This window comes from Nothoprocta perdicaria, unplaced genomic scaffold (assembly GCF_003342845.1).
Source record: "Nothoprocta perdicaria isolate Ctin4 unplaced genomic scaffold, notPer1 scaffold_93, whole genome shotgun sequence".
NCBI classification, from domain to species: domain Eukaryota; kingdom Metazoa; phylum Chordata; class Aves; order Tinamiformes; family Tinamidae; genus Nothoprocta; species Nothoprocta perdicaria.
In genome coordinates this window covers 22,739-49,497 of record NW_020456232.1, presented here as the reverse complement: position 1 = coordinate 49,497, position 26,759 = coordinate 22,739, and the positions used below count along the sequence as shown (strand labels likewise).

At 37.8% G+C, this 26,759-nt stretch overlaps 1 protein-coding gene across 1 annotated transcript in view; it reads left to right on the top strand.

Moving 5' to 3' along the window:
• USP34 (ubiquitin specific peptidase 34) overlaps window positions 1-22,579 on the top strand; it is a 126,599-nt gene extending 104,020 nt beyond the window's left edge. Inside the window, exons 63-80 of the mRNA XM_026052909.1 lie at window positions 185-233; window positions 353-457; window positions 579-623; window positions 1,929-2,033; window positions 4,498-4,645; window positions 5,673-6,307; window positions 7,906-8,063; window positions 9,306-9,384; window positions 13,049-13,175; window positions 13,592-13,699; window positions 14,790-14,894; window positions 15,020-15,144; window positions 17,317-17,440; window positions 19,028-19,107; window positions 19,825-19,965; window positions 20,088-20,234; window positions 20,829-20,988; window positions 21,304-22,579. Of these exons, the coding sequence (XP_025908694.1) occupies window positions 185-233; window positions 353-457; window positions 579-623; window positions 1,929-2,033; window positions 4,498-4,645; window positions 5,673-6,307; window positions 7,906-8,063; window positions 9,306-9,384; window positions 13,049-13,175; window positions 13,592-13,699; window positions 14,790-14,894; window positions 15,020-15,144; window positions 17,317-17,440; window positions 19,028-19,107; window positions 19,825-19,965; window positions 20,088-20,234; window positions 20,829-20,988; window positions 21,304-21,914 (3,052 nt within the window). The 3' untranslated portion in view covers window positions 21,915-22,579. The remainder of the gene's footprint in view (window positions 1-184; window positions 234-352; window positions 458-578; window positions 624-1,928; window positions 2,034-4,497; window positions 4,646-5,672; window positions 6,308-7,905; window positions 8,064-9,305; window positions 9,385-13,048; window positions 13,176-13,591; window positions 13,700-14,789; window positions 14,895-15,019; window positions 15,145-17,316; window positions 17,441-19,027; window positions 19,108-19,824; window positions 19,966-20,087; window positions 20,235-20,828; window positions 20,989-21,303) is intronic.
• Window positions 22,580-26,759: the final 4,180 nt, after the last annotated feature.

Sequence of the window (26,759 nt, the reverse complement as noted above, 5' to 3'; positions counted from 1 at the left end):
TATTATTTATTTGGTCTAATTACAAAATATTTATTATTGTTCAGTTTTATTTCAATGCTTTTATTTTCTCTCTTTTTTTTTTTAATATTGAGATTATAGGSTAACATTACTAGTGCTGTATGTCTTGTTAAACTAACTAAATGCTTTCCAAAGTCAAGTGACAAAAGGTTTTCTTGTATTTTAGGCATTTAACTTTGTCGCAAAACGACATGGCAGCATTRACAGGAGGAAAGGTAATTCATTTGGATATAAATGCACAAGCTTTTAAAAATATACAGCTGTATATGTATGTGTGTGTGTGTATGTGCATGGGTGCAAAGCTTGTAGAGTAATATCTTGTTATTTGTTACAGGGTTTTCCTTTTTTGTTTCAACATATCCGCGATGGTATCAACATTAGGCAAACTTGCAACCTCATTTTCAGTTTGTGCCGGTACAATAATCGACTCGCAGAACATGTAAGTATTAGAAACTATAGCTGTTTCTTGAAGACCTTTTCTAAAAGATGTAATGGGGTGATTTATTATTTTAACTGAATAAGCATAAGTCTAAGTGAGTTTTGTTTGTTTTGTTTTTAAGATTGTGTCCATGCTTTTCACATCTATAGCAAAGTTGACTCCTGAGGTATGTAAACATACTGCCTGTCTATTAAATAATTTGTATTAATATTTTTCTGTTTTAAATTACTTAATCCTTTGCTAATCAAAAGTCCTGCATGGAAAATGATCCATGAAAGTTTCTGTGACAGAAAATAAAGTTTTAACTGCACTGTATATTAAGTTTTCTAAAGCAGAAATCTGGTTTGCAGCTTTCAGATAAAAGTTTTCTTCAAAGCCAAATAACCTATTTCTAGATTCTCCACATATCTTTATCATTTAGTTGTTCAACTTTTGGGGCACTATTTTGCCGTTTTGTGCATGCAAACACGTCTCTTACTTGGAATAAATTCCTGCCCTGGTGATAACAAAAATTTTGAGAGTTCCAAATGAATTCCACATGAAAAATATATGCAGAGTGGAGAAGTGTATGTTCACACAAGGACATTCTTGTTTGCTGCTGTCAGAAAAGAAAAAAAAAATCATGAAAAAATAAGGGCATGTCAAGCAGAGGAGACATAATCACGGTTGGGAAAGAAGCACATGCTACATGATTCTCATGACAGCTTTGCTTTGTGTGATAGAATGGGCACTATCAGATGACAATTTATTCCCTCCTTCATGCTAACATTTGCTACATTATTATGCTTTTTTGCTTTGCACATATACACATGCACAATAGACACCCTTGGTGAAGTGCAAGATATAAAATAATAATAGTAACCATTTTATCAAAGCATTTTAAAAGCTGTGTGAGTCTTGGCAAGCTTTTTAAAAATGATTTAAAATTAGAGCTAACATGGTAGAGTAGAAGTGTTGGTAGTGTCAGAGAAAGAAATGATATGCCAGTACTAATGATCAGTGTAAACCCTCAATAATTATGTAATGTTTTTGGATATTTTTTCTGGATGCATGTTAAATGTTATGCAAGCATATTATAGTTTATCTGAGATAGTGATACCTTCTATGTATATGAGAGGGTAAATTGGCAAAGTCAACCTTATGCAGCTTAATATTTGCCCATTAATATGGGCCATGTCTGGCTTACAAATGTATGCTTTTGTTCCTTTTCTTCTAACTGTATATTCTACTGTTCATATATAGTATGATCATAGTGCAATGTATTAGCTAGAATCACTGGCTTAATTCTACTGTTTACATGTGTGTGTTTTTTATAATGAAGTAGTAAAGGATTAAAAGTATTCAAAATTTTCATGCCTGAAGTTCATAGAAATACATTTTTGTGCCAATATTTGGTTATCTTAAAAGTCTCAATAATTACTAGATAAAAGGAAATAGATCAAAATGGATTTTTTTTTTTTTTGTATTACAGGCAGCCAATCCTTTCTTCAAATTGCTGACCATGTTAATGGAATTTGCTGGTGGACCCCCAGGAATGCCGCCCTTTGCTTCTTACATTCTGCAGAGGATATGGGAGGTAAAATATGTAAAAGTAAACAGAAGCTTAAATGCCTTTTTCTTTGTTTCTCTTTTCCACTAAAGTATTTGAAAGGGTTTTACACTACGCTACCATCCTTACTACATCAATTCATGATCTTTTTTTGTGACCATTTCTCGTCCAAATACACAGCAACAGTTAATAGACATGAAAAGTTCTTTTGTAATTCATTGTATTTTAAGATCATTCTAGTTAAGTGGTACTTCAGTTTAATCTTTAGTTTAAGGAGAAATAAATTGATCCATAATAAGAATCTAGAATTCCTCTTCTGGGCAGTTTCCTCTAATTTTTCTCACTTGTCTTTGCTCAAGGCTAAAACATTTCAAGGACCATCCTTTGTCGGTGGTTTTGCCTATTATATACTAATTCTTTGAATATCAGTTGCATGGTTTTTGTTCTCTTTATTCATTAACACTTAACTCTTTAACTATTAAAGTGAGTTTAATTTGAGTTGGTTAATTGCCATGGTGCAGGAGAATTCTTGCTTGCATTTCTAAAGAGAGGGAGAAAGACTGCCCAACACAAGTAGCACAGGCATGAATTCCTTCATCTGAGAAATGCATCAGGAGTTAAAGCTTTTTAACTTCAGGAGTTAAAGCTTCAACAAGCTGCTGTTTGGGTTTCTGGTTCAGTTTGTTTTTACTTGTTACTGTCTAAGAGCAATATATGCAGCTGAAAGACTGTTGCGGACAAGCTGTTGAATGTTCATTCCCTTTAGTGTACCCGTTCCATCCGCCTCCCCTTTTCACTAATTCTGCAGAGAGGGGTTGTGAAAGATTATTACTGTGCAGAATTATGACTTTTGATCAAAAACCTGTCTTATCCACTGAAATGAAGTATAATATGGTTTCTTGATCATGAGTATTCTACTGCTGGTTAAGAGTAGATATAGGGATAAGAGCAGTTAAGTAATCTGGGAGAACATACACCAAGCTGGTGTTAGGTATCTGACCTGAATATGAACTGGCTGCAACTCTTGTAGCTCCAGTAGGAAGTGTTCAAACAGTGGATCTGAAACTCAAGAATTAATCTAACTGCCTTCTATGTAAGGCAAAGAGATAGGTTATGCCCTTCCCTTAACAATWAGGAAACCTTTTTAAAAGAGCTTTTAATGACAGTATGTATGTTGTGGCCTACAGTACATGTGCTTCCTGCTTCAGTCCCTAGCTACAGAGTTAGCTTTTTTTTTTTTAATATGTTATCTGCAGTGAAAAGTTCTTCTTTATTTCCCTGCTTATTCCCACTATACGTACTGAACCCACAGAGGAAGCAAGTTGGTGATGGGTTTCTGATGGAAAGCCAAGCTTTTAGCAGCAAGTTTGGGCTGTGTTGTTGCTAGCAGGTTGATACTCACATTGTTGATGTTGTTGAAGGTTTAGAGGTACAAATTATGTAGGTATAGAAGGCAGGCCCAGAAGTTTATGCATAGATGACTGATTTAAGGCACAAAACCCACTTCTGCAAGCATTCCAGTATCTAGACATCACTAAGAAGTGATGGAGTGATGAAACCAGTGAGCAATTAGTCTCTTTCTTGCAGATTTTCTGCAACTATTATACCGAAAACTCAGATCAAACATATTTCTAAAAAGGAGCATACTCTAAATGTATTTATTTTTAAATGGAGATTAAAATTTTATGAGCTGGTCATGTCAGCCTCATACTCTTCAGAGAGGTTATAGTATTTAGGAATGTTTTCACTATGGCAGTTACTTACTGTTGTTCCTTAGAGCTCATTTCTCCTTATCCAGATACCTAGACATTAAGGTAAAAAGCAAATTATTTTTAAAAAGTAGCAATTTAAAGAATACATTTATTGGCCTGATGGTATGTGAACAAATTTCCAACTATGCAGAACCAGAAAGGCACTTTCCATGGCAGGAAGGTACATCATCTCCTTATGAACTATAAAGTTTTCATGACTGTACAGCAGCACCACACAGGCTTTTCATTAGCTTTGAAAAGCATTAGATAAATGTATTTCTTGAAACTGCATGTCCATAAAAATCATAGTTACCCTCAGYGTGAAGCTATACGAACATATCTGCATACCAGTTATGTTCTATTTATATAACTCATTCTAAAGCACTGTCAAGGTTGTGCATTAACTGTGCATAAAGAAAATATTCTTTTTTTCCTTTTACATTTCAAATCTTAAGTGTTTCATCAGAAAATGTATAGAAAGGGGTGCGTAGAGCAGCTTCCTGGATTAAATGGCAGATTGTGCTTTTAAAACCCAATCAAGATTTAGGAAATTGAAATTCATGCTAAGATTTAAAAAGGCTTTTCTTGCTCTGCYATAAAACCTAATCCAGAAGATCCTTTGAATGTTCTCCCTGATTTTGAAAAAAGTTATTGTAAGTTTTAAGAGGTGTTTTTAGTTACTTGGTGCAATCGGTAAATGCTATCCAGATTCTCTTTGACTTTTCAYGTTCTTCTTTCAGGTCATTGAATACAACCCATCTCAGTGCCTGGATTGGCTGGCTGTGCAAACACCTCGAAACAAGCTAGCTCACAGCTGGGTGCTGCAAAATATGGAAAACTGGGTTGAACGTTTTCTTCTGGCACATAACTATCCTCGAGTGAGAACTTGTAAGTTAATTTAAAGAAGCTGCTACTTTTATTGTGGCAAGTTCTTATGCATGTGCTATTCCTATCATGAAGACCCTAAGCTTGCCTTTCCTTTCTGTCCAATTGTTTTAACACTCCTTTATTTTAAAATATTAATTCAACTGTGGTTCTTCATCAAAAATGCTCCCTGTAGCTCATGAAAGGCATATTTTCTCTTCTTAACTTGAATGATGTATTAGTAGTCTCTATCATACAGGGTTAATCTGCATGATTCAGGATAACCTAGAACAAGAAAAAGGAGTAATTCAACACATTCTACATAGTTTTTATCACACAGTTGCTTTGTGAGTTGGAATAGAAGTTGCTTTTTTTTTTCACCTATTGCAAACTAAGTCTTTTTTTGAGTCCTTTGACCTTGCAGATCCAGGGGAAGCCTGTTCTTCTTCCCAAATACAGGGTGTCTTGGCTCCCTAGTTTGTTCTGACAGAAATCCCACTGCCAGGTCATTGCAAGATCACTGTGATATCTCTGTGTTTTTATAAGTTGAGCTCCACAGTAACAGAATATATTAAACTTCTTGACAGGGGCTTAGAATCCTGTGGAAACTAGAGGTACAGCTTTGCAGTTGTAGAGATTTTGACAGCTAATGATGTTTTGAGGAATCAGTAGACAGTTTATTCACTAAAAGTAAATAAAAACAGCTTGCTTTGTGTGTGCACAACAAGGTGTATCATGTTACAATAGAGAGCAAATAAGGAGCATGTTACAATGAAGAGCAAAGAGTTAGGCACAAATGTCTGGTCATGTAACCTGAATGCAGCCTGAAGATTTCTTTTAAACTGAAGCCTGARGATTTCTTTTAAACTGCTTTATTCAGCCTTACTTGCTAGCTTTCTTCCTCACCATACTAAATATAGTAATACTTGCCAGCTTTTGTAAAATGCTTTGAAGTCTTTAAAGGAAATGCAATATAATTTAACTTCTGTTTAAATGGCTGTTAAGCATGTGTGCCCTTTCAATGGTATAACAAATTTGTTTTTGTTTGAAGCTGCAGCCTATCTCTTGGTGTCACTTATTCCAAGCAATTCGTTCCGTCAGATGTTCCGATCCACCCGCTCCTTGCACATCCCCACACGTGATCTGCCTCTCAGCCCAGATACTACAGTAGTGCTTCATCAAGTCTACAATGTGCTTCTTGGCCTTCTTTCAAGAGCTAAGCTGTATGTTGATGCTGCTGTTCATGGCACTACAAAACTGGTGCCCTACTTCAGTTTCATGACATACTGTTTGATCTCAAAAACTGAGAAACTCATGTTTTCCTCRTACTTCATGGACTTATGGAATCTTTTCCAGCCTAAGCTTTCTGAGCCGGCGATAGCCACCAACCACAATAAACAGGCTTTGCTGTCTTTTTGGTACAACGTGTGTGTAGACTGTCCCGAGAACGTACGCCTTATTGTACAGAATCCAGTGGTGACAAAGAACATTGCCTTCAATTACATCCTTGCAGACCATGATGATCAGGATGTGGTGCTCTTCAACCGTGGGATGCTCCCTGCCTACTATGGCATCCTGCGCCTCTGCTGTGAGCAGTCCCCTGCGTTCACCAGGCAGTTGGCTTCTCACCAGAATATCCAGTGGGCCTTCAAGAATCTCACGCCGCACGCCAGCCAGTACCCAGGAGTAAGTAGATTGATGCTGAAGAATGAGGTTTCATTTTTTCATATTTCCTCCCTTACTGAACTTCCATCTTTAATGAGGGATGAAAAGWTTTGTTTAATATATCCAGTGATATAAATGTGATTTTTTATTTCATGTATAAGTGATTAGAGTGTTTATAGATGCAGTTGCTGTTCTTTAGGGGAGAATATTACGATTTTTTTTCTCTTTTTGTGTGGCCATTACTTTTTGGGGATGGATATGTTGATGTTTCTGCGCGCGCGCTCTCTCTCTCTCTCTCTCTCTCTCTCTCTCTCTCTCTCTCTCGCCCTCCCTTCCTCCCTCCCTCCCTCCACCAATATAAGAGGACCAGCAAAGGAGCCCTTAGTGGTGGTCTCCAGAAAGTGCATAGCATTCTAACAGACAGTCTCGCAGGAATTCCCAGTTGGTTTCCTCTTTGCTTTCAGTTTTTTGAACAGGACATGGCCTGTTGTTCAGTTTGGGAACACTTTTGTATCTTTTGCAAGGCCCTGGGAGTTCTACTGYGTCTACGGTGCTATGACACTTGCCATAGAAAAATAGGTACTAGTTAAAATATTCTGTGTGTAAGGCTGAGCAAACTAGGTTACAAAATTTTTGTGAGGCCAAATATGCAGTTTTRTGTGATTACTGAGGGAACCAAGTTCTCAGGTCCCTTATGCGTGTGCAAGAACAGAAAGAATATAGAGATTTTTTCCCTAGGTAGACTAGGAGGATGTATGGGATCTTCTGGGTTAAACTTCTGTCTAGTTTAGCTCATTAAACTAGGCTTGATGTTCTGGCTGTCTGGAAATGGTGCTGCTGCTTTCCTTGTTTGCATCTCCCCTCTGAAATCTCCGTATCCCAGGCAGCACTGCTTACTCCACTGTGTTTAGTCTTCCATGCATATAGAATTTCACCAAGTTGTAGTGCAAGCAGCTTTCTGGATTGTGTTGTGTAGAATATAAATATTATCCTCGGAAAATGTGCATATCTATGCTGCAGAAAATAAACCTACATTCYTGTAGGAAAGCCAGGAACTTTGATCAATTGGGGCAAGATGTCCCAGATTCTTCTGTTTATATTTAATCATAGCTGTGATTGTTGGTGCTTACAGAGTACCTTAGTGCTAGTGGGTGTCCAAGCATGCTTTTAAGGTTCTAGAGGGCTATCTCAAGTATCTGTACAAGTTCAGAATATTATTTTTAAATCTGCTGATGGCTTCTTCAGAAAAATATGATATATTGTGGGCGTCATCAGGTAATTTATACCTAATCCACACAGGAATTAGTAAAAGCTAAAGTAAACTACATTGTAGATGGAAAAGAAGTAGCCAGAACTTTTACATTTGATTTTTTTTTTTTTTTTTTTTTAAGCTTTTAGGAATCATTTAAATTATTTCAGTTTGAAATGTTGTATGTACATTTTATAATGTTGTAACAAAACTTAAAATATATTCACCTCTAAAGTTACCTAGATATATTTCTTCGATGCATTGCTTGATGGAATTAATACAAAAGATACAGAATTAATTAATACAGAAGATAGAAAAGATAACAAATACAGATAGAATATGCCAACTTAATATTTTTTATGTATTCCAGGCAGTAGAAGAACTGTTTAACCTCATGCAGCTATTTGTAGCTCAGAGACCAGACATGAGAGAGGAAGAGACAGAAGATATAAAGCAGTTTAAGAAAACTACCATAAGCTGTTACTTGCGTTGCTTGGATGGACGGTCTTGTTGGACTACTTTAATAAGGTATGTTACTGGAAAGGTTGTAACATACTAATCTAATCCTGTTTGAATCCTATTTTTGGAATGTTAATTACCATAAAACAGTATTGTTTTTCATTTGAAACTCTTTGAAAAAATTATGAGGATGTTTTTACTTGGAAATAAACAGAACAATAAAATTATAACTTTTTTTTCAAAGTCTATTTTTTGTGAAAATTATTTTAGAAGGTTTTATCATCTGAAAAGTAATATAACTAAGCAAATATTATACAACAAACAACTGTAAAACAAGATTTTTTTGCAACTTGTATTTTGTTGTATTTGTTAGTACTCGAAAAAAATGTGACAAAATAGTATTAGTAGAGCCCCTGACATAAGCTAAAATCAATCAAACTTGCAAATTCAGCATTTAAGTCAAAATTATCTTCTCCAACCCCTGCTTACCATGATTTGTCTAGCTTGGCAAACCAGCAATCTCATCTGCTGTTGTTGACATTCATTCTTGACCAGAAATTTTATTTAGAAATTACACCAGKTAGAGTTTTCAGTATCATATCTTCAGTATTTTTGAGTATATCTTAGTTGTATGTCTATCACAGGTGATCTATTTATTTTACTCTTAATTTACTTCTAATTCTATTTCTGTTTGTACTTCATTCTGTGTCTAACTGCAAATAGCCTGTGTGCATAGGCCAGGCATTAGAGGTTTAAATGCTGCTTTTGATGGACTAAAATGCTCTTATGAAAAGGAGAAATGCCCCTCTCAGGGGCTATACCTGGTTATCTATCCTAGAGTGCAGCCTGATTTTCTCCATTGTGCTGAAGGAATTGCTCTCTTGAGCTGAATGATTAATTGGCTATTAGCTAATCCTTTTATTTTCTGCTATAGTGTATGAAATATTCTCATGTAAATATTTTTATGCATTTATAAGTCCAAGCATATGCTTCACTGAACCTTCTATTTAAATGSATTATTTGAGAAGCAGGGACTTCTGTCTTTTGAAGTACATTGTTTTCCTCAGGTTTCAGTGTTATTTGGATAATGCTTAACTAGAGTCTATGTATAAATTACCTTATATAACAGGCTATTTAGAAAGGATACTGACATCAGAGGCATTTTTAAATAAAAAAAGCAAGAAAAGCAAACAACAATTACATTTTATTTTGTCATCTTCTGTGATTATTTTCAAAAATGCAATGTATGTATGATACATGAAAGGTAATAAGTAACTTTTAGTACTAAATATTTGGATTTTTTTTTCCTAGTGCCTTCAGAATATTATTAGAATCGGATGAAGACAGACTTCTTGTTGTGTTTAATAGAGGATTGATTCTGATGACTGAGGTAAATATTTTGCTTTGTAATTTAAATGAGCATCTTGCTTTATCAACTCCTCACTTTCTTCCTTAAAATAAATCTTAGTTTTAGGATGTTTTCATGAGATATTTAAAATGAAGTTGTAGAAAATATAATACAAAATGTCTTAAGGATCATAGGAAGGCAAAAAGATTGCCAAACTTCTTACATTTCTAACCATTAATGTAGGAAATGTAATGAGTAAATTTGAGGCAAAAACAATCTTAATAGCAAATAAAGACAGTGGTTTAATTGGTAACGGTGACTTGCTAGAATAACTGTAAAAGGATGTAGCTTAAATAGGAAGGATGAGCAAGAAGAGAAAAGGTGCTATGTTGTCCCTTGATATAGCAAGGGTAGCTATGTTTGCTCTGAGGTCTATTATGGAGAAAAAATTAGGTCTATTGCAAGTTTATAAATTCTTAAGAAAGGGCAGAAGGTCATGGGGCTTCTTGAGATATCGTCTACTATGGATCACTAAACCAGGAGGCCTTTTATGACTTGGGAATAATATGAAATTGTAACACCTACAGGTTCCTTTGGGAAAGGCACACTACACAGTAAAATTTGTTCATTAGTTTTTGGGTGTATTGATGACAGTTGCTTGATGCAGAAAGTAGGGAAGGTGTCTGGGGAGTTGTAATGGATTCTGTAGGCACCAACTGAGAAAGTGAAGGTGGCAGAGGCAGTTTGGATGAGCATGAACAGGAAATGAGAGCCCGTGATTCTTAAGAATGGGAGGAGGGAAATCAGAATACCTCAGCATATTTAGAGAATTAGTTGCCAAGATGTCAGGGAGAGCAAAAAAAAAAAAAAAAAAAAAAGTACAGATAATTAAAGGAGAGGGAAAAAATCTCTCCACTTTTCAAGAGCAAAAAAGGGGTAGGTGGTGTAATATTGGCATGAAGTGCAAGAAGAAAGAATGTATAAAATGGAAAGATTTTAAAGCCTAAATATAAAAGTAGAAAAGAAAAACTGAGGGATAGAAGTGGAAAGAGCTAAGCAGGAAGAGATGCAACTCTCCAGAGATGTCACAAGCAGTAAGAAAGCATCGTTTGCTTTCATTACAAGGCTGCTTCCCCGGCTTTGCCTCTTTAATGAGGTTTCTCGAGGGCTTCTCAGTGTGTTGGTCTGCTTCGCAACACAGAGGGGAAGCACCAAGCAGTTATGTTGATAGGAATGAATTTATGCTCTTTTGCCATCTTAGCACATTGATCAACTGTGAGTGAACAACTGAGCACATTCAGAGTTATTACTAGTTAAAATGGGCTAACGTTACAGGTGAAAATACAGAAATAGCAACATAAAGGATATTTGGATGTCTACCGTGCTTATCATATTTGAACACATAGGGTGTCAGTTCATGTGTACTTTGAAGGCATCTCTCCCTGCCAACTTTACTKTTGTTCACCAGAAGGAAGAAAGAGTAGTCTAAACTATATCCTTTTCAGATGAAACTGAACCAAAAAGTTTATTCCAGAAGCACACATAGTGTAAATGGACATTTGGCGCATGCAGTCAAACCAGTTAATCCAAAATAGAGAGAAAGAAAAGAAAAAATAATGTAGCCCTGAATATGTGGTTTGAATGCCAAGCTCAGCACATAACTGTTTTCTGCTGCAGATCCACTAGTATCTCTCTGTGCTGTTGACTAACATAGGAAAAACCTACTGCACATTGTTGAAAAACTCTGAACTGTTAGTGGAAACTTTTTGAAGACAAGAGAGATACAAAGGAAAAAAAAAAAAAAAAGAAAAAGGGCAGATATAGTGCTTACCTTTTAAGATGGATGAAATTGTTGGATTCTATTCAGTACTTCCATTATTGAGTTTACTAATGGAAAGAAAGTGTCACTAAGCAGCACACACTGGGAGATGTTCAGGTGTGTGTGAGAACAAGAATAAAAGACAAAGGAATAAAGTAAGGGTAAAAACAAGATGAAATTCATTCTTGGAATATGCAAAACAGTGTAATTAGAGATGACTATAAACTGATATAAATCCATGCTACAAAACAAGCATATAGACAGTAGATGGAACTATACAGTTAGAAGAGATGGCTTTAGAAGATGTAAATTGAAACAACTGGAAGTCTTCAAGAGTAGTTTGAGCAAACATCTGTCAAGAATATAAATATATTTAGTCTGCTTTAAGGCATATGCATGGATTAGATGATTCTTTGAGGCTCATTCTAGGTCTATTTTTATATGACTTATTAAAAAAAAGSTTTTTCATATCTGGCTTTGTGTTTTCTACGACTAAGTCTAATAGAGAAAGTTGGAGTTAGAAAATCAAATAGAATAAAAAAGAAGACAATGCAGTAATATTTGAAAATTCATGTTTCACAAGCTTGTTACAAATTAGCGACTAGTAACTAGTTACTCCAGAATTCCTGTCTTCCTGTCCCACCTGTTCTTCCTTGTGTTTTTAATGCTTAATTTCAATGAATTTGAGCTAAAAATTCAAGAACCAAACTGTAACTTTATTAACATATGAAAATCAGAAGTAGACTACAATAGAAATGTGTATCTGCACAAAGAATTTTTGCTTAACAACTTAAGTTGTTAAGTTTAATCCATACTGATCGTTGATATTTAAGATTAGATAGAATGTCTAACAGAATGTGCAGTTCATCATCAGGTAAAACTTTGCTAGAAATTAGGTAAAGCTTTTGTTCAGCTCCTAGCCAAATGACTTTACAACTTGATGCTACCAGGCCTTAGTTTATACTTGCTCACTGAAAGTATTTTTGTGAATACTTCAGAAGATATTTAAGTTAAAAATGGAAAAACAGTTTATCTGACCCAGAATCRTATATTATTATGTCCCTTAGTAGCATTTTGAAACATGACTAGCATCTATATTAATCTTCCTTTTTTCTAAAAGATTCATATATGAGTCTTCCTTTATGCTTATCTAATATCACTTTGTATCTCCRCAAGAAGATTGAGATTAGAGAAAAAAAATGTATCTCCAGTTATGCTTTGTTTATTAGTTTTAGTTAACTGTTATATATGAGAATTTGGTAATTGTGTGATTGGTAATCAGCCAGAGTGTCCCACTAATGTTTAAATTGTTTATCTTGAAGTAAAGTTCAGGGTGTTTTTTAATGTATTTCTTTGTAAGCTGTGTTGGATGTGTTCACAAGATGCTGCTTTCTTGAGTAGCAGTAGGTGGCTACTTGTGTAGGGGCTGTTATTACACTAAGTTTTACAAATTCAGTTTCCCTCTGGCACTTGCATATGAAAAATTTGATATCACTCTAGTTTTTGAGTTAGACAAGAAAGACAAAGATGAGCATTATGACCAAAAGCAAGTTTCAGTTAAACTTAAGGACAAGACTACTTCTCATTATTGCCATAATAACCTGCCTATAAAACTATACGGGCAGATCAAGAATTGTATTAGGTGATGTAAATTGTCTGTTCATGGATGTTTTCTGTCTCTCCTTCCTTCCTAGTAAATATTCTAATTGTGTTAATATAATTACACTCTTCCCAAATGTTGGCACATTTGACTAATTTTTTATCTATCACAGTACATTTTGATGTATCTCTTTTTGAGCATAAAATAAATGTAAGAGCAGTGTCTTCAGGATAGAGTTAGAAACGATGATGAGTATGTAAACTTGTCTGTGCTTTCTGTTTTCTTAGTCCTTTAACACGTTGCACATGATGTACCATGAGGCCACAGCCTGCCATGTGACTGGAGATCTGGTAGAGCTTCTGTCTATATTCCTTTCAGTTCTAAAGTCAACCCGTCCATATCTTCAGAGAAAAGGTTTGATAATAACTCTTTAAAGGATTTAATCTCTTGTTTGGTAATTAAGATTTCAAGATGCAAAATTCTATTTTATCTYGCTTTTTATCTGGTTTTATTAACTGGCGTAATTTCCACACAGTAACAGAGATGAGATTATTAAATTAAGTTTATTATTAAATTACATTTTGACATAATGAACTTATTGACATAATGAACTTATCAAATGCTTATTGACRTAATTGGCTGGATGAGTAAATTTGCTAGCAGTAGACCAATGACATGTCATAAATTTCTAAATGCATTAAAATCATGTTAGAGGAAGAAAGCACAGAGGTTTTTGAAGAGTTCAGCAGTAAAAYTTTCTGCTATATTTCAAGAGCTGTTGAGAAAGATAACCTTTTTTATTTTATTTTATTTTTTTTTTACATTTGCAGATGTGAAGCAAGCTCTGATTCAATGGCAAGAGCGAATTGAGTTTGCCCATAAACTCTTAACTCTATTAAATTCATATAGTCCTCCAGAACTCAGAAATGCTTGTATTGGTAAGTCTGAATGGTATAACTGTCATGGAATGGTATATAATGGTATAAGTCAGCAAGGACCAGCTCTGTGTAGTTACCTCTGTTTAAATTCAGGTTTTGCAATTGTAAAAGTTCATTAGATGCTACATGGACTAGGATTGCTTATTAATATTATCAACAAAGCTGCTTCTCTAACTGATTTTATTTTCATCAGAATAAAATTAATATTTTTACTTTGCTAGGCATGCAGATCGTGTGCACAAAAAGCTGCCATTCATTTTGAGAGGCCAGTTTGCTACCAAACTTATTTAACAGGTTGCAGGACTAAAGAGCAACTCTTGAATTCAAGAGTTAGTGGGTTTAGAATCAAGTCCCAAATTTTGCACTCATATTCCAAACAGTAACTAAAGTAACATCCTTTCAGAAGGATGCATCCTTTCAGAAGGATGCATGGCAGCCAAGTTACGCTGAGTAACAGCTCTTCGTGTCCATTTTTATGATCCATTCACTGGAATAGATAATAATTAAAGTAAAGCTTAAATAGCTTGTAGAAGTGAATGAATCTGCTTTCTAAAAAGCAGGTATAGACAAAAAGATGAAAAGTGCCTTTTCTGCATTAGAAGACCTGTTTGAAAACTTTTTCTTACTTTGATTTTAAATTTTTTTTTAATGGGTAGAATCTGCATTTTTATGCATGCTGATGAATCACATTAAAGCATCTTTTTGTGATTTGTATGCATTTTTCCCTTATTTTGAGTACCTTTCTCTTTGCCGTTCTGACTGCTGCTGGTTGACATTTTCCAGGCCTCAAACCTGATATAGTAAAGAAGAAGGAAAGGGTAATTTTGCTGAGCTTTTACTTTCTATAATCTGACACCACTCTTACTGGTTGTTGATATAACACTGAGCAGAATTTCTTCTAGTGGARGTGGTGAGGGGAATCTTGACTGATTTAGCTGTAGTCACTGTATGTGTTACTCACGGTGAAGCCTACCTACTGCCATGATGCACACGAGCAAAACTGACGTTGAAAGTGCATGAATCCTAAATTAAGCTGCTTGCTGCTAAGAAATAACAATGTGTAATAGCAAAACCAACTTTTTCTTTGTAGATGTCCTCAAGGAGCTTGTACTTTTAAGTCCTCATGATTTCCTACATACTCTGGTTCCATTTCTACAGCACAACCATTGTACATACCACCACAGTAATATCCCAAGTAGGTATTTTCAGTGATTGTATTTTGAAGTTATATTACACTCTTATTAATCCGTCATGTGTCCTGCTGATTTCAAATATTGACCTTTTTAATATATCTCTGTCTTATCCTAACTTATGCTACAGTGTCTCTTGGACCTTATTTTCCATGTCGTGAAAATTTGAAATTAATAGGAGGAAAAAGTAATATTCGTCCTCCTCGTCCTGAGCTCAATATGTGCCTCTTGCCTACCATGGTGGAAGCCAGCAAGGTATGTAAATATATTATCATATGAATAGCTATTTATCTGCTGTTTTTCCCTCTTTTTAAAAGTATTTTAAAAATCCAGCAGCGTAATGTTTTTACTTGTTTTTCATTAACAAAGCATAATTCTTCTTCAAGATGTGTTGTCCTCATATACTCCATTCTAGATGTGCACTCCAGAAGCACCATTTCCCTGCCCTTCCCTGCCAGCTTCATATTCTAGCTGTAATGAGAGTTTAAACCTTGTATTTAGAGAAAGAAAAAAATCATTTTGATAATCTCCCAGTCTGTTTATGGCTTTTATAAAGAAGATTCAGGAACAACCCGGAGACTGTCCAAATGAGTTTCAAACTATATGTTCAGATTTATTATCAGACAGCTGAATAGAGCCTTCAGGTTTTGCTCGAGTCCATTCTGCTAGGACTGAAGCAGAATCTCTCTTTGTTGGGGTAAAATACTGATACCAGAAACATGCAGGGCTACTGTATAGGGCTATAAGTCTTTTACTTTCTATTTTCCCTTCTGTGGGCTTCCTGATGGGACGCCAGCTTTGGTGGGGCTACTTTGTAGTCACTTGCCATGTCCCATTACTACAGTTGCAGCAATGGCTTTTTAGTTATCTAAGGTGGGATTCAACTCACATAACTTTGCCTATCTAAAAGGTCAGTGTCCAGCTCTTACTGTGTTTGATAGAGAGAAATGGTTACTGCCCGCAGAAGGAGATGCATCCTTCCTGTCTCAGAGGGCTGAATCTGGAGAAGCTGTTTCCTCCTCTGGAGGAGTCTGTGTCTCTCTTTCCACTGACTGCAGGGAATTCCGAAGTGACTGGACTTTAGATAACCAAAGTCACGCAAGGTGAATCCCACCCTGAAGTGAATATGTATGGACAATCATTTGAAGAAGAGAAACGGGTTACTTGCTTTACAGTAACTGTGGTTCTTCAAGATGTTTTGTCCACACAGATTCTGTGGTCCTCCTCCTGTGCTAAGTCAGAGGAGCCCTGGCGTAGGGGACTTATCGGGGAAGGAATTGAGTGGTGGTTGAAGCCGCCATACCCCTTATGCCCTCAGGTACAGTGGTCGCAAGGACACACTGGGTGCAGGCACAGCCCCAGTGGACACTGCTATTCAGAAAGAATCCAATCTCCTGCACATGGGGCCTATGTGCACGTAGATGGGAATCTGTGTGGGCAACACATTTCGAAGAAGCACGGTTACTGTAGGGTAAGTAACCACTCTTTTTTAAAGCTTTCAAATGATGCTTTGTATATTTGTGTGCCATCAAATTTACTGTATAACCAAGCTTTTTTCCCCTAAAAATAAAAGTATAGAACGAGAAATTATCTATAGTGGTTTTTCCATCATGTATCCAGGCAAAATGGATGTGGCAAAAAACAATGTAAATATTTGAACTGAAAGGTAATTATATTAAATGACACAGGATCTTGCATTTTATAATGCAAGGAATGTATGTTAGGAACTAGCAGATCTTTACGCCTTCAAAAGCACATCCACAGTTATGTGTACCTGTGTTTTTGCATGCTCATTTTTCATTCATTTGTTCTGTTGAGATTGTATTTGTTCGCTTGAATTTCTCTCTGGCTATATGGTCTACACAATCTGATGCCATTTTGAACATGTACATCCCAATAGTTTATAATGTTTACATAAAAATCCCTTGGCCTAAATTTRTGATTTGGTGTGAGGTGTTCCTGAAAATACTGCTTTGAAAGCCTCTGAAGCAAGGTTTTAAGAAAACTGTGACTTCTGAAGGCAGATAGTAACYGACAAATTATGGTCTAAAAAGCAGTAATGTATATTAAGATACCTGTTTATGATTTAGAATTATTGCCTTCCTGTCTGATCATCTTCCAAGATGTGGTTTTCATGCAGCTTTGTGCCTTCATTAGAGTCCTTCAGTAAAGAATTTTTACTGGTAGAGGGCAATTGAATTTGCCTTTGCTGCCTTGTCTCAGTGTTACACTTGCCAAGAACTGTCATCAGCTGATGAGACACAGCTGGCCTTGGCCTAGACTTGGAAATTCCCATAGTGTTTTCCTGTAACGTTTGATTAAACGTTCTAGGGCAAAAAGTGTGATGAGATTAAGCTAAATGCTTAGGAAATCAGGTACATGTCCAGTCGCTTATGTAGTTTAAATGAAGCTCTCTTAAATCTTCAGGGCAAAGATGATGTTTATGATCGTATGCTGCTAGACTATTTCTTCTCTTATCATCAGTTCATCCATCTACTATGTCGAGTTGCAATCAACTGTGAAAAGTTCACTGAAACTTTAGTTAAAATGAGTAAGTATGAGAGTTGCACAACCTAAGGTTTTTTTTTTTTATTGGGTTTTCTGGTTTTTTTTTTTTTTTCCTGTGGTAATTGTGCTTCTCCAATAAACCTTATAATTAATATTTTTAAGTAAAAGTAAAGCAAGCATTTTTAAGTAAAAGTTAATATTTTTAAGTAAGAGTAAATACTTGCTACCACGAGAGTTTTAGAAATGAAGGTTTGATTCTTGTATCCACAAAGCAGTGCATCAAGTATAATATTAGTGCAGTCTTACCTACATGATTGTCATGCCTCAGTCTTGTCCAGAAGGGATCTGAGGCTACCCCTGAGATTTGGTCAGATCCTGAAGCCTTAGTATCTCTGCAATTAACGTCATTTCTGACAACTCTTAGAATTTTTTCCTTTTTTTTCTTTCCCAGGAGGGCAGGTAGGACTATACAGCCACTAAAACCCATTATATTGTTATTAAGCTGGGTTTAATTTACTCTGTTGCTTTGGGAGCCACCACGATTACTAAGTTTATTACCATTCAATGAATATAGTTTGTACTTGAAGATACAGATGTGATTTCAGCCCTGCAAGTAGGTAGCACCAGGCCTTGGTGCTTACGGTGTACAGTTCGTAGAGCTACAACATACAGTGTAAATCCTTTTGGTGTGTGAACAAGGCATCGATGTCTGTGACTGAACAAGTACCCCAGCCTTTTTGCTTGGTTCTCTGTAGTAGAGCAACATCAAAGTCATGCAATTACAGTTACCCCAAATACAGGCATGATTGAACCCCTCACCTGCCTTCCATTGCCTAGAACTTCGACTTCTAGCCAGGCTCCTGACACAGTGAATGGACAGATGCAGTTTCCTTCAGATGGAAATTTTTCTCTTAAGATACTTTCTAAAAGTGTCTGCTTTCACTACCTGTACAACCTAGATAGTTTGCTTTGGTTAGATGTCAAACTTTYAGATAGTTAAAGATATACAATATTATTTATATCCTAGAAAACTCTATTTATAATAGTGTAGATGTTCTTTTCGTTACCCTTCTGTTCAGTATTTGTATTCCTTCTGGTTTTACCTCTGACATTATTAATATGTACTACAGGTTTCTTTGGTTAAAAACAGTGTATTGGGGATGTGTGTCGCTTGTTAGTGTATCCCTAACTGTTCCAGTATCTCGGTAACAGTGATGCTTGGAAGATAATGATTAGCATTTAAAAATTATATGCTGTTTTTAAAGCTGTATTTAAAACTTTGAGATATTTAAAACCGTTAAGTGCTATAGTTGGCCTCTTAAAAATATAAGAAAACAGTAATGGATGTGGTTACCAATCCAGACTAAAGCTAACGCTTCATTTAGTTTTTATATTTTTCACAACCATGCTCATGGGATATATTTATAATTGTACTGTAAAGCTGTGCTGTAGAAACTTCACAGACCGTAGGTATCTCTGACCCTTTTTTTTTTTTTTTTTTGAATCATTTGAATGTGATTAAGATGAAACAGTGCTTTGAAATGATACAAATCATCACATGAACATATCCTGCAAAGATCAGTTTAGAACATTCTTGCGTAATAACTTTTATATTCTCATAAATTTCCAGGTGTCCTAGTTGCATATGAAGGTTTACCACTTCATCTCGCATTATTYCCCAAACTTTGGACTGAGCTGTGCCAGACTCAGGTAAGATTTAATTCCATGGGTTTGAGAACTAATTGTGTGGAAATRCAAGCAAATACGGCTGCCTGTACAACAACTCTTAACAAGTAAAACTTAACTGGTGGATGTTATTTACTGATTACAAATATTAACGTATCAGGTAAACAATACCTCTTTTTGGGTAGCAGGCCATCTAATAAAACCTGATAAATCAAGTATAAGCATTTGGCAAATTAAATTTGGTCACAGGAGTCTGTAGGTCTGTGAACTCTTATCCAGCAACTTTACAGATCTCATAATATAGGAGACAGAGATCTGTGCAATGTACAGAATTTACTTCTTTCTACCTCCCTGAGTTTCTGTCTTTTTATATAATGGAAGCACACTGAATGAGACAGAAATGAAAAATGAGAGATCTCCAATCTTGCAGCTTCCTTGTGCTTCAGRTCGTAGTGTAGCCATTGCGAGTTGGGCCACAGCTTAGGAGGGAGTGACCCTCCTAAGTGCACGCTGACAGTGGTGAACTTGCATTCCCAAGGAATTGACTTTATAAGCCAAAAATGTGAGATAATAATTGGCAGTAATTAATTTTTGCAGTTTACGAATACTGATTAAAGTATTTCAGGACAATCAGATAAGAATTTTCCAGGAAAACATCACTGGCTAGATTTTGGGCAACCAAGCCAGATTTGTGTCATACTTCCAGTGGTGATTTTACAGTGTTCTCTCTTTCTTCACCAGTCTGCGATGTCAAAGAACTGTGTTAAGCTCCTCTGTGAAGATCCAGTTTTTGCAGAATACATAAAATGTATCCTCATGGATGAACGGACCTTTCTTAACAACAATATTGTATATACCTTCTTGACCCATTTTCTTCTAAAGGTAAGTGGTGTTCTAGTTACAGGTCATACTCCAAGAAATGCAGCCATACCTACTTGTTTAATTTAGTGTAATGCTTTCATAATACGTTTTTTGTGTTTTTAAAGTTAGTCTTCTCTTTATAGGTCCAAGGGCAGGTGTTTTCTGAAGCAAACTGTGCCAACCTAATCAATACTCTAATTACAAATCTAATAAATCAATATCAAAGCCTCGAGTCTGACTTCAGCAACCAGAGAGTTGAAATTTCCAAAGCAAGCTCCACTTTAAATGGGGTGAGTATTTGCTAAGCCATTCGAGTAGGAGAAACTTTTAGGAGGCAGCTCATTTTCTGTGGAAGCACTTGGATGGCCCGTGCCAGGTTCTCATTAAAGGTGTGGGTGTTTGAGCTGAACTTGGCACATAAGCAGAGCTCTTGAGGCCAGAGCATGAGACACCCACTGCCTGGTAGAAGGTTGGACCTCTGCTGAGGAGGTGACCAGAATTTAGAGTGCACCTGTCTGAGCTTYCTGAATTCTCCAGGCTGGCAGTGGTGCTCATAGGACATGGGGGCTGCACATTATAGAGATAAATAAATAAGTCAGACCAATGCAAAACTCACTGGAATTACACACTGAAATATTCTAGATGAGCAAAGGGTTTCACCTTACAGCGAGCAACACAGTCTTGTCATCTGCTTAGCACAGATGGATCTACATGACAGTCAGCATGAGGGAGAAATTTCAGTAGTGTAAATATATTTAGAATCTGGTGTTCTGGATGTTCAGAAGTGCTCAGAACGAATTGGAGCTGCCTCTTACTACATARGTCTGTATATTATGGGACTTTTAAATTGAGCTATTATGGAGATTTTACTGGTGTTTTTGCAGGACCTCCGAGCACTTGCCTTGCTGCTTTCAGTGCACACTCCCAAACAGCTCAATTCAGCCCTGATTCCAACTCTACAAGAGCTTTTAAACAAATGTAGAGCTTGTCAGCAGCAGAGGAACTCATTGCAAGAGCAAGAAGCCAAAGAAAGAAAAACTAAAGGTTTGTCTCTTTATAATTTTGATGTTGTTCTAATCTTTTTTGCAGACTTTTACCTGTGTTAATGCTGATGGCAGACTTTCCCCATTCCAGTTTCAAGCACTACACGAGAAACACTGTTTTGTTATGGAGATAAACTTTTAAGCAATTACCTGAATTGTCCTTAAGGAGATAAACGTTGTTGTTATTTGGTTCCTGTAATATGGGAAAGGTTTTTGAGGGATAAAAATGTGAAACRGCAGGGCTGTTACTTATGTGCCCGGCCTGAGGCGAGGCCACTTCCCTAACCTGGGAATCTCCACTTCTTTCCCCTTGCAGACGATGAGGGAGCGACTCCAGTGAAGAGGAGGCGGGTCAGCAGTGACGAGGAGCACACTGTGGACAGCTGCATCAGTGACATAAAAACTGAGCCACGGGAGGCGCTGACCCCGACAAGCACTTCAGATAACGAGACAAGGGACTCTTCAATCATTGACCCTGGCACTGAGCAAGATCCTCCTTCCCCCGAAAACAGTTCTGTCAAAGAGTACAGAATGGAAGTTCCATCTTCATTTTCAGAAGACATAATGTTAGCAACGAGGTCACAACACACAGAAGAGCAGCCGGGAAATGGGAAATTTGAGGAGTGCAAGGAATATAAAGACCTGCAGACTTCGAAAAATTCCCTTGTAGCGGAGGAGGACGCTGAGTTTCCTTCCACTTCCATTTCCGCAGTTTTATCTGACCTCACGGATTTGAGAAGCTGTGATGGTCAAGCCTTACCCTCCCAGGACCCCGACACTAGTTTATCAATCAGTTGTGGCCATTCCAGAGGACTTTTTAGTCACATGCAGCAGCATGACATTTTAGACATCCTGTGTAGGACCATTGAGTCTACAATTCATGTGGTCACAAGGATATCTGGAAAAGGAAACCAAGCTGCTTCTTGACATTAGATGGAGCATGTCTGCTTTTAAGTCTTTTTTTTTTTTTCCTCCCCAAAATGCTGTTTGTATAAGTTTTGCTTATTTCTGTTTTGTGCTTCAGTTTGTCCAGTGCTCTCTGCTTGAATGGCAAGATAGATTTATATGCTTAATTCTTGGTCAGGCAGAACTCCAGATTTTTATTTTTATTTTATTTTATTTTTTTTTTTTTTGCATCTACCGTACACTTTCTTAAAGGGCAATCAAATAATGGGTATGTTTTATGTAATTAAGAGTTCACTGTAGTGGCTTTCATTTAATATGGCTGTCCGGGAGAACAGGGCCTCCTTGCCCTGTATGATGTAATTTAAACTTATGGCATTTTTACTGTGTATAATATGGTGTCCTCTGTGCCAGTTTTGTACCTTATAATAGAGGCAGATTGCCTCAGATCGCTGTGGTTCTTATTATCAAAATTAAGTTTACTTGTATACTAAACAACCACAAGAAATTTGATTCTGTAAAGAATCCTCTTTAGCTGTGGCCTGGCAGTATATATATGGTGCTTTATTTAACAGAATACCTGTGGAGGAAATAAAGCACACTTGATGTAAAATTAATTGTTTTATTTTTATTGACATGATCAATTGCTATTCTGTGCACTTCATTAAACTGATTGTGATGACTTTTCACTGGTTTATATATGTTGCTTCAGTCTGTAGATTTCCTCAAAGGCAACTTGAAAAATGAAACAAGTGCAGAGAGAAATGGCTTTCAAATGCATCTGATACCTGTAAATTTGGTCTTTGCTGGTTTACTGTGCATAGTAAATACGGCATTCCAGTGAGATAGTTGGCGCGGGGGCTGCTTACCTTTGTTCCAATGTTAAAACTGTGAAGTGGTGTAAGAAGCCAGGGGAYCCTTTCAGTTCTTCCCTCGGTCTGATCTGCTTCAGCCTGTTCTTCCACCCTCACAYTCCTCCTCTCCTTTCCATCCCGCCCCGCTCCCGCTGCTTCCCTGGATGTGGTCTGAGGCAGAGCCATTTCCTGTGTCACCTGAGCAGCGATGCAGCTTGTTGGAGCCTCTCATTAAGCTCCCCTTTCACCTTCCTTCTCCGGTTTATCTCATTGGATTTTCTGCTTCCCGTGAAATGCATCTGTCTTGGCCTTTTCCCCCCACCTCCCTCCCGCTGTCCCATCACTTCCCATCCCTTCCCGCTGGTCAGCACCCCTCATGCAGCCTGTGGCTCAGTTGCACGGGGCCTGTGTGACTTCAGCTCTTTGCCTCTCTCAGTAGTTTTACTTTCTGTAATTATTAATGTATCGTAAAGCTCACACTGTATGTTCCTCTGTAGCGATGTAACAAGCCTTCTTTTTCCTGCATTTGCTGCCACTGCAATAATGGTGTTGTTTATGTAAAGCAGAATCATTGTTCACATTTTAAGTGATTGTTTTTACTCTCTTTAGGCATCATTTTGTTAGTATTTCTAATCAGCCTCTCCATAGAGTTTAACTTCAGATTTAAGATCAAGAGCATCTCAGACCTTCGGCACAGGGAGCAACAGAGTTCGGCCATCGACTCTTCTGCCAACACAGCCTGAAATCTTCAAGTGATGAAGACCCCGTTGCAGCCCTTTGGTAAGTAGTGTCTGTTATTAAGTGCTCATTAAAAATGTGCACCTGATTTTTGGTTCCCCCTCTGACTTCAGCTTCCCATTACTGCAGTTTGCTGGGCTCCATTTCCTTGTGGAGGTACCTGCTGACATGGGGAGGTCACACACAGTGCTCCTAATAGACAGAGGGGTTTTCTGGCTTGGACAAGGGGCAATGGGTACTAGTTGAAGCACAGGAAGTTCCAACTCCACATGAGGAAGAACTTCTTTCCTGTGAGGGTGACAGAGCCCTGGCACAGGCTGCCCAGGGAGGCTGTGGAGTCTCCTTCTCCGGAGGTCTTCAAACCCACCTGGATGCCGCCCTGTGCCCGTGCTCTGGGTGTCCCTGCTGGAGCAGGGGGCTGGACTAGGTGATCTCTAGAGGTCCCTTCCAATCTTAACCATTCTGTGACTCTGTGGTGAGTCCTTTTCCTGGTACTTTGAAGTCCCCTTAAGTGGTGAAGCCAAATATAAGCACATTGTTCCTAGTAATTATTCTGTAAGTGACACATGGGTAGCCCCTTTCTTCCTTTTCCATGGTTGCTGAATGAGCTGAATCCCAACCCTTGCTCCATCCAGATCCAATTTAACATTTTCCAAATTGTTGAGCTATGAGAAATTTTAATACTAAAGAATAAATTGTTCTGCCTCTCTAGGATTGCAGCTGTACTTGGTTTGCGCTGGCTGGCTGCCCGAGCTAGGAATCCTTCCGGAGACTCCCTGCTACAAGTCAAAAGGAACTTGTTTTTTTCCTACATTGTAACAAAACTCTCCAGAAATCAGCATTTCAGGTCAGCAACAGGATGTACGTGTCAGCTGAGCTCCAGCACATACGAGGAGCTGGGAAGAGCCCGGGAATGGTGAAGCAAACAGGAAGAGACCCTTCTTTTCCAAAGGTGAGGACGGAGCCAAGTGCAGTCAATGTGGGGCTCTGTGGTCGGGAAAGCGGAATCCCTTGGTCACCTCTGCAGACAGCAGAGGGGCCAGCAGGGTGGGAAGGCAGATACCCCCCCGCCCTCCCGGTTTCAATTCAAGGTCACTTGTGCCTCTTACCAAACTTACAGACCCACGGGAGGAAGAGGGACACTGACTGGGAGCCGTCCCGCGGAGCTCAGCACGGCTTTCGCCAGGAGGGCACGAGGGGGGCCTGGACCCTCTGCCCCCGCTTGGCCCCTCCGGCAGCCGGCTCCAGGGACGGCGCGGGATGTGGGAGGGCGGCACTGGGACCGCACCTAAGTCGGGTCTTTATTTTGAAACAGTCTGGGGCTTGGCCCAGAGAGTCGGCTCTGCTGGTGGAAGTAGGCACAGGTCAGGCTGTACCCCTGATGGGCACTTCCACCCCAAAATACTTCCTTATTTTAACGGGTAGGGGTGCATGGTACGAGACGTCCTTCCCGTGCTGAGGATGGAGGATGTGCTGTGTGCAGGAACTTGTGGGTTTTGGTGGGGGCATCAGTTTGGCTGAGAGCATTGGCCACGCTGGCCCAGGAGCTCTTACTCTGGGCACGAACAACACTGCTTTAGCCAAGGCTCCGTTTGCGCCTTTGCTTAAAATCTGCCCGTTGGCCGGTTAAGATGCTGTTGTGTACAGGACATTTTTTTGGAATGTTTGAATATTTATGAATATTCACACACCCCTATACAGACACGCGTAAACACACAGATCTGGCCACACACGCACACACACACATAAACACCCCTGCACCCCTGTGCAGCTCTGCAATGCATATAAATGCACAGCTGTACACACATAACCCCTCTATACAGATACACATACACCGTGAGGCACTCGCACACATAGCTAAGCACATGCACACACATAGGCACATTATGCATTACATACATATCTGGGCACACAGAGCCCTGTAGTGGCTGGGCACACAACCCCATGCAGACACACTCCCTATACGTATATGCATATGCACCCATATCTTTACACACACACTTCTATGCATATGTGCCTACACATACCCATATAGACCCATGTACCCATATAGACATACAACATATGTATCTATACACCTCTAGACATATATACATGCACACACATTTATACACACACATGCTCATACATACACCTATACATACATGCATACACACCCATTTATTCATACAAATGCACCCCTGTACATACACATACATCTATGCATATACACATACCCMTATATATATGTGCATATACACATTTTTACACCCCATACATAGACATACAATATGCATAATCTATATCACATATCTATACAGACATCTCTAACATATATGCACATGCACACATTTATGTAGATATGTATACATATTCACACACCCCTATATACACCGCCTATAGATACGTGCATACATACATCTATACACACACCTATACATATAGATATGTAACATGCGTATCTATACCCACACATATCTATAGACACCTCTAAAAATATATGCGCATGCACATATTTATATACACCCCTATACCTATACACACACCTATACATACACCCTATACATATATGCATACACACTCATTTTATAAATACAAACACCCCTATACATCCATTCACCCCTATATATGCACACTCACCCTATACATGCATACACACACCTATACATACACCCCCATACATATACACACACATCTATACATATGCATACATGTATATGTATACATACATATCTATACAAACACCTCTAAACATATATGCACACACATACCCTATACATATATGCATACACATACACTTCTATACATATATGCAGATTTATACACACACCCCCAGAGATACACATACACCCATACATATTTCTATACACATTCCTATACACACATTCCATCCATATGTGCATACATGCATCTATACACTCACCTATAGATACAACATGCATATTTATACACACATCTATACAAACACCTCTAAACCTATATGCACATGTGCACACACATTTATATACACTTATACATATATGCATCACATACATACATCTATCTATACACACACCTCCATACATATAGGCATACACACACTCCTATACATATGTGCATGCACACATCTACACACACCTATACATATTCACATACAASCTGTATATCTATACACACATAGCTATACAAATGCCTCTAAACATATATGCACATGCACACACATCTAAATATATATATAATGCATATACACACATTTATACATCCACACMTACCTATAAAGATACGCATACACACACATCTGTACACACCTATACATATG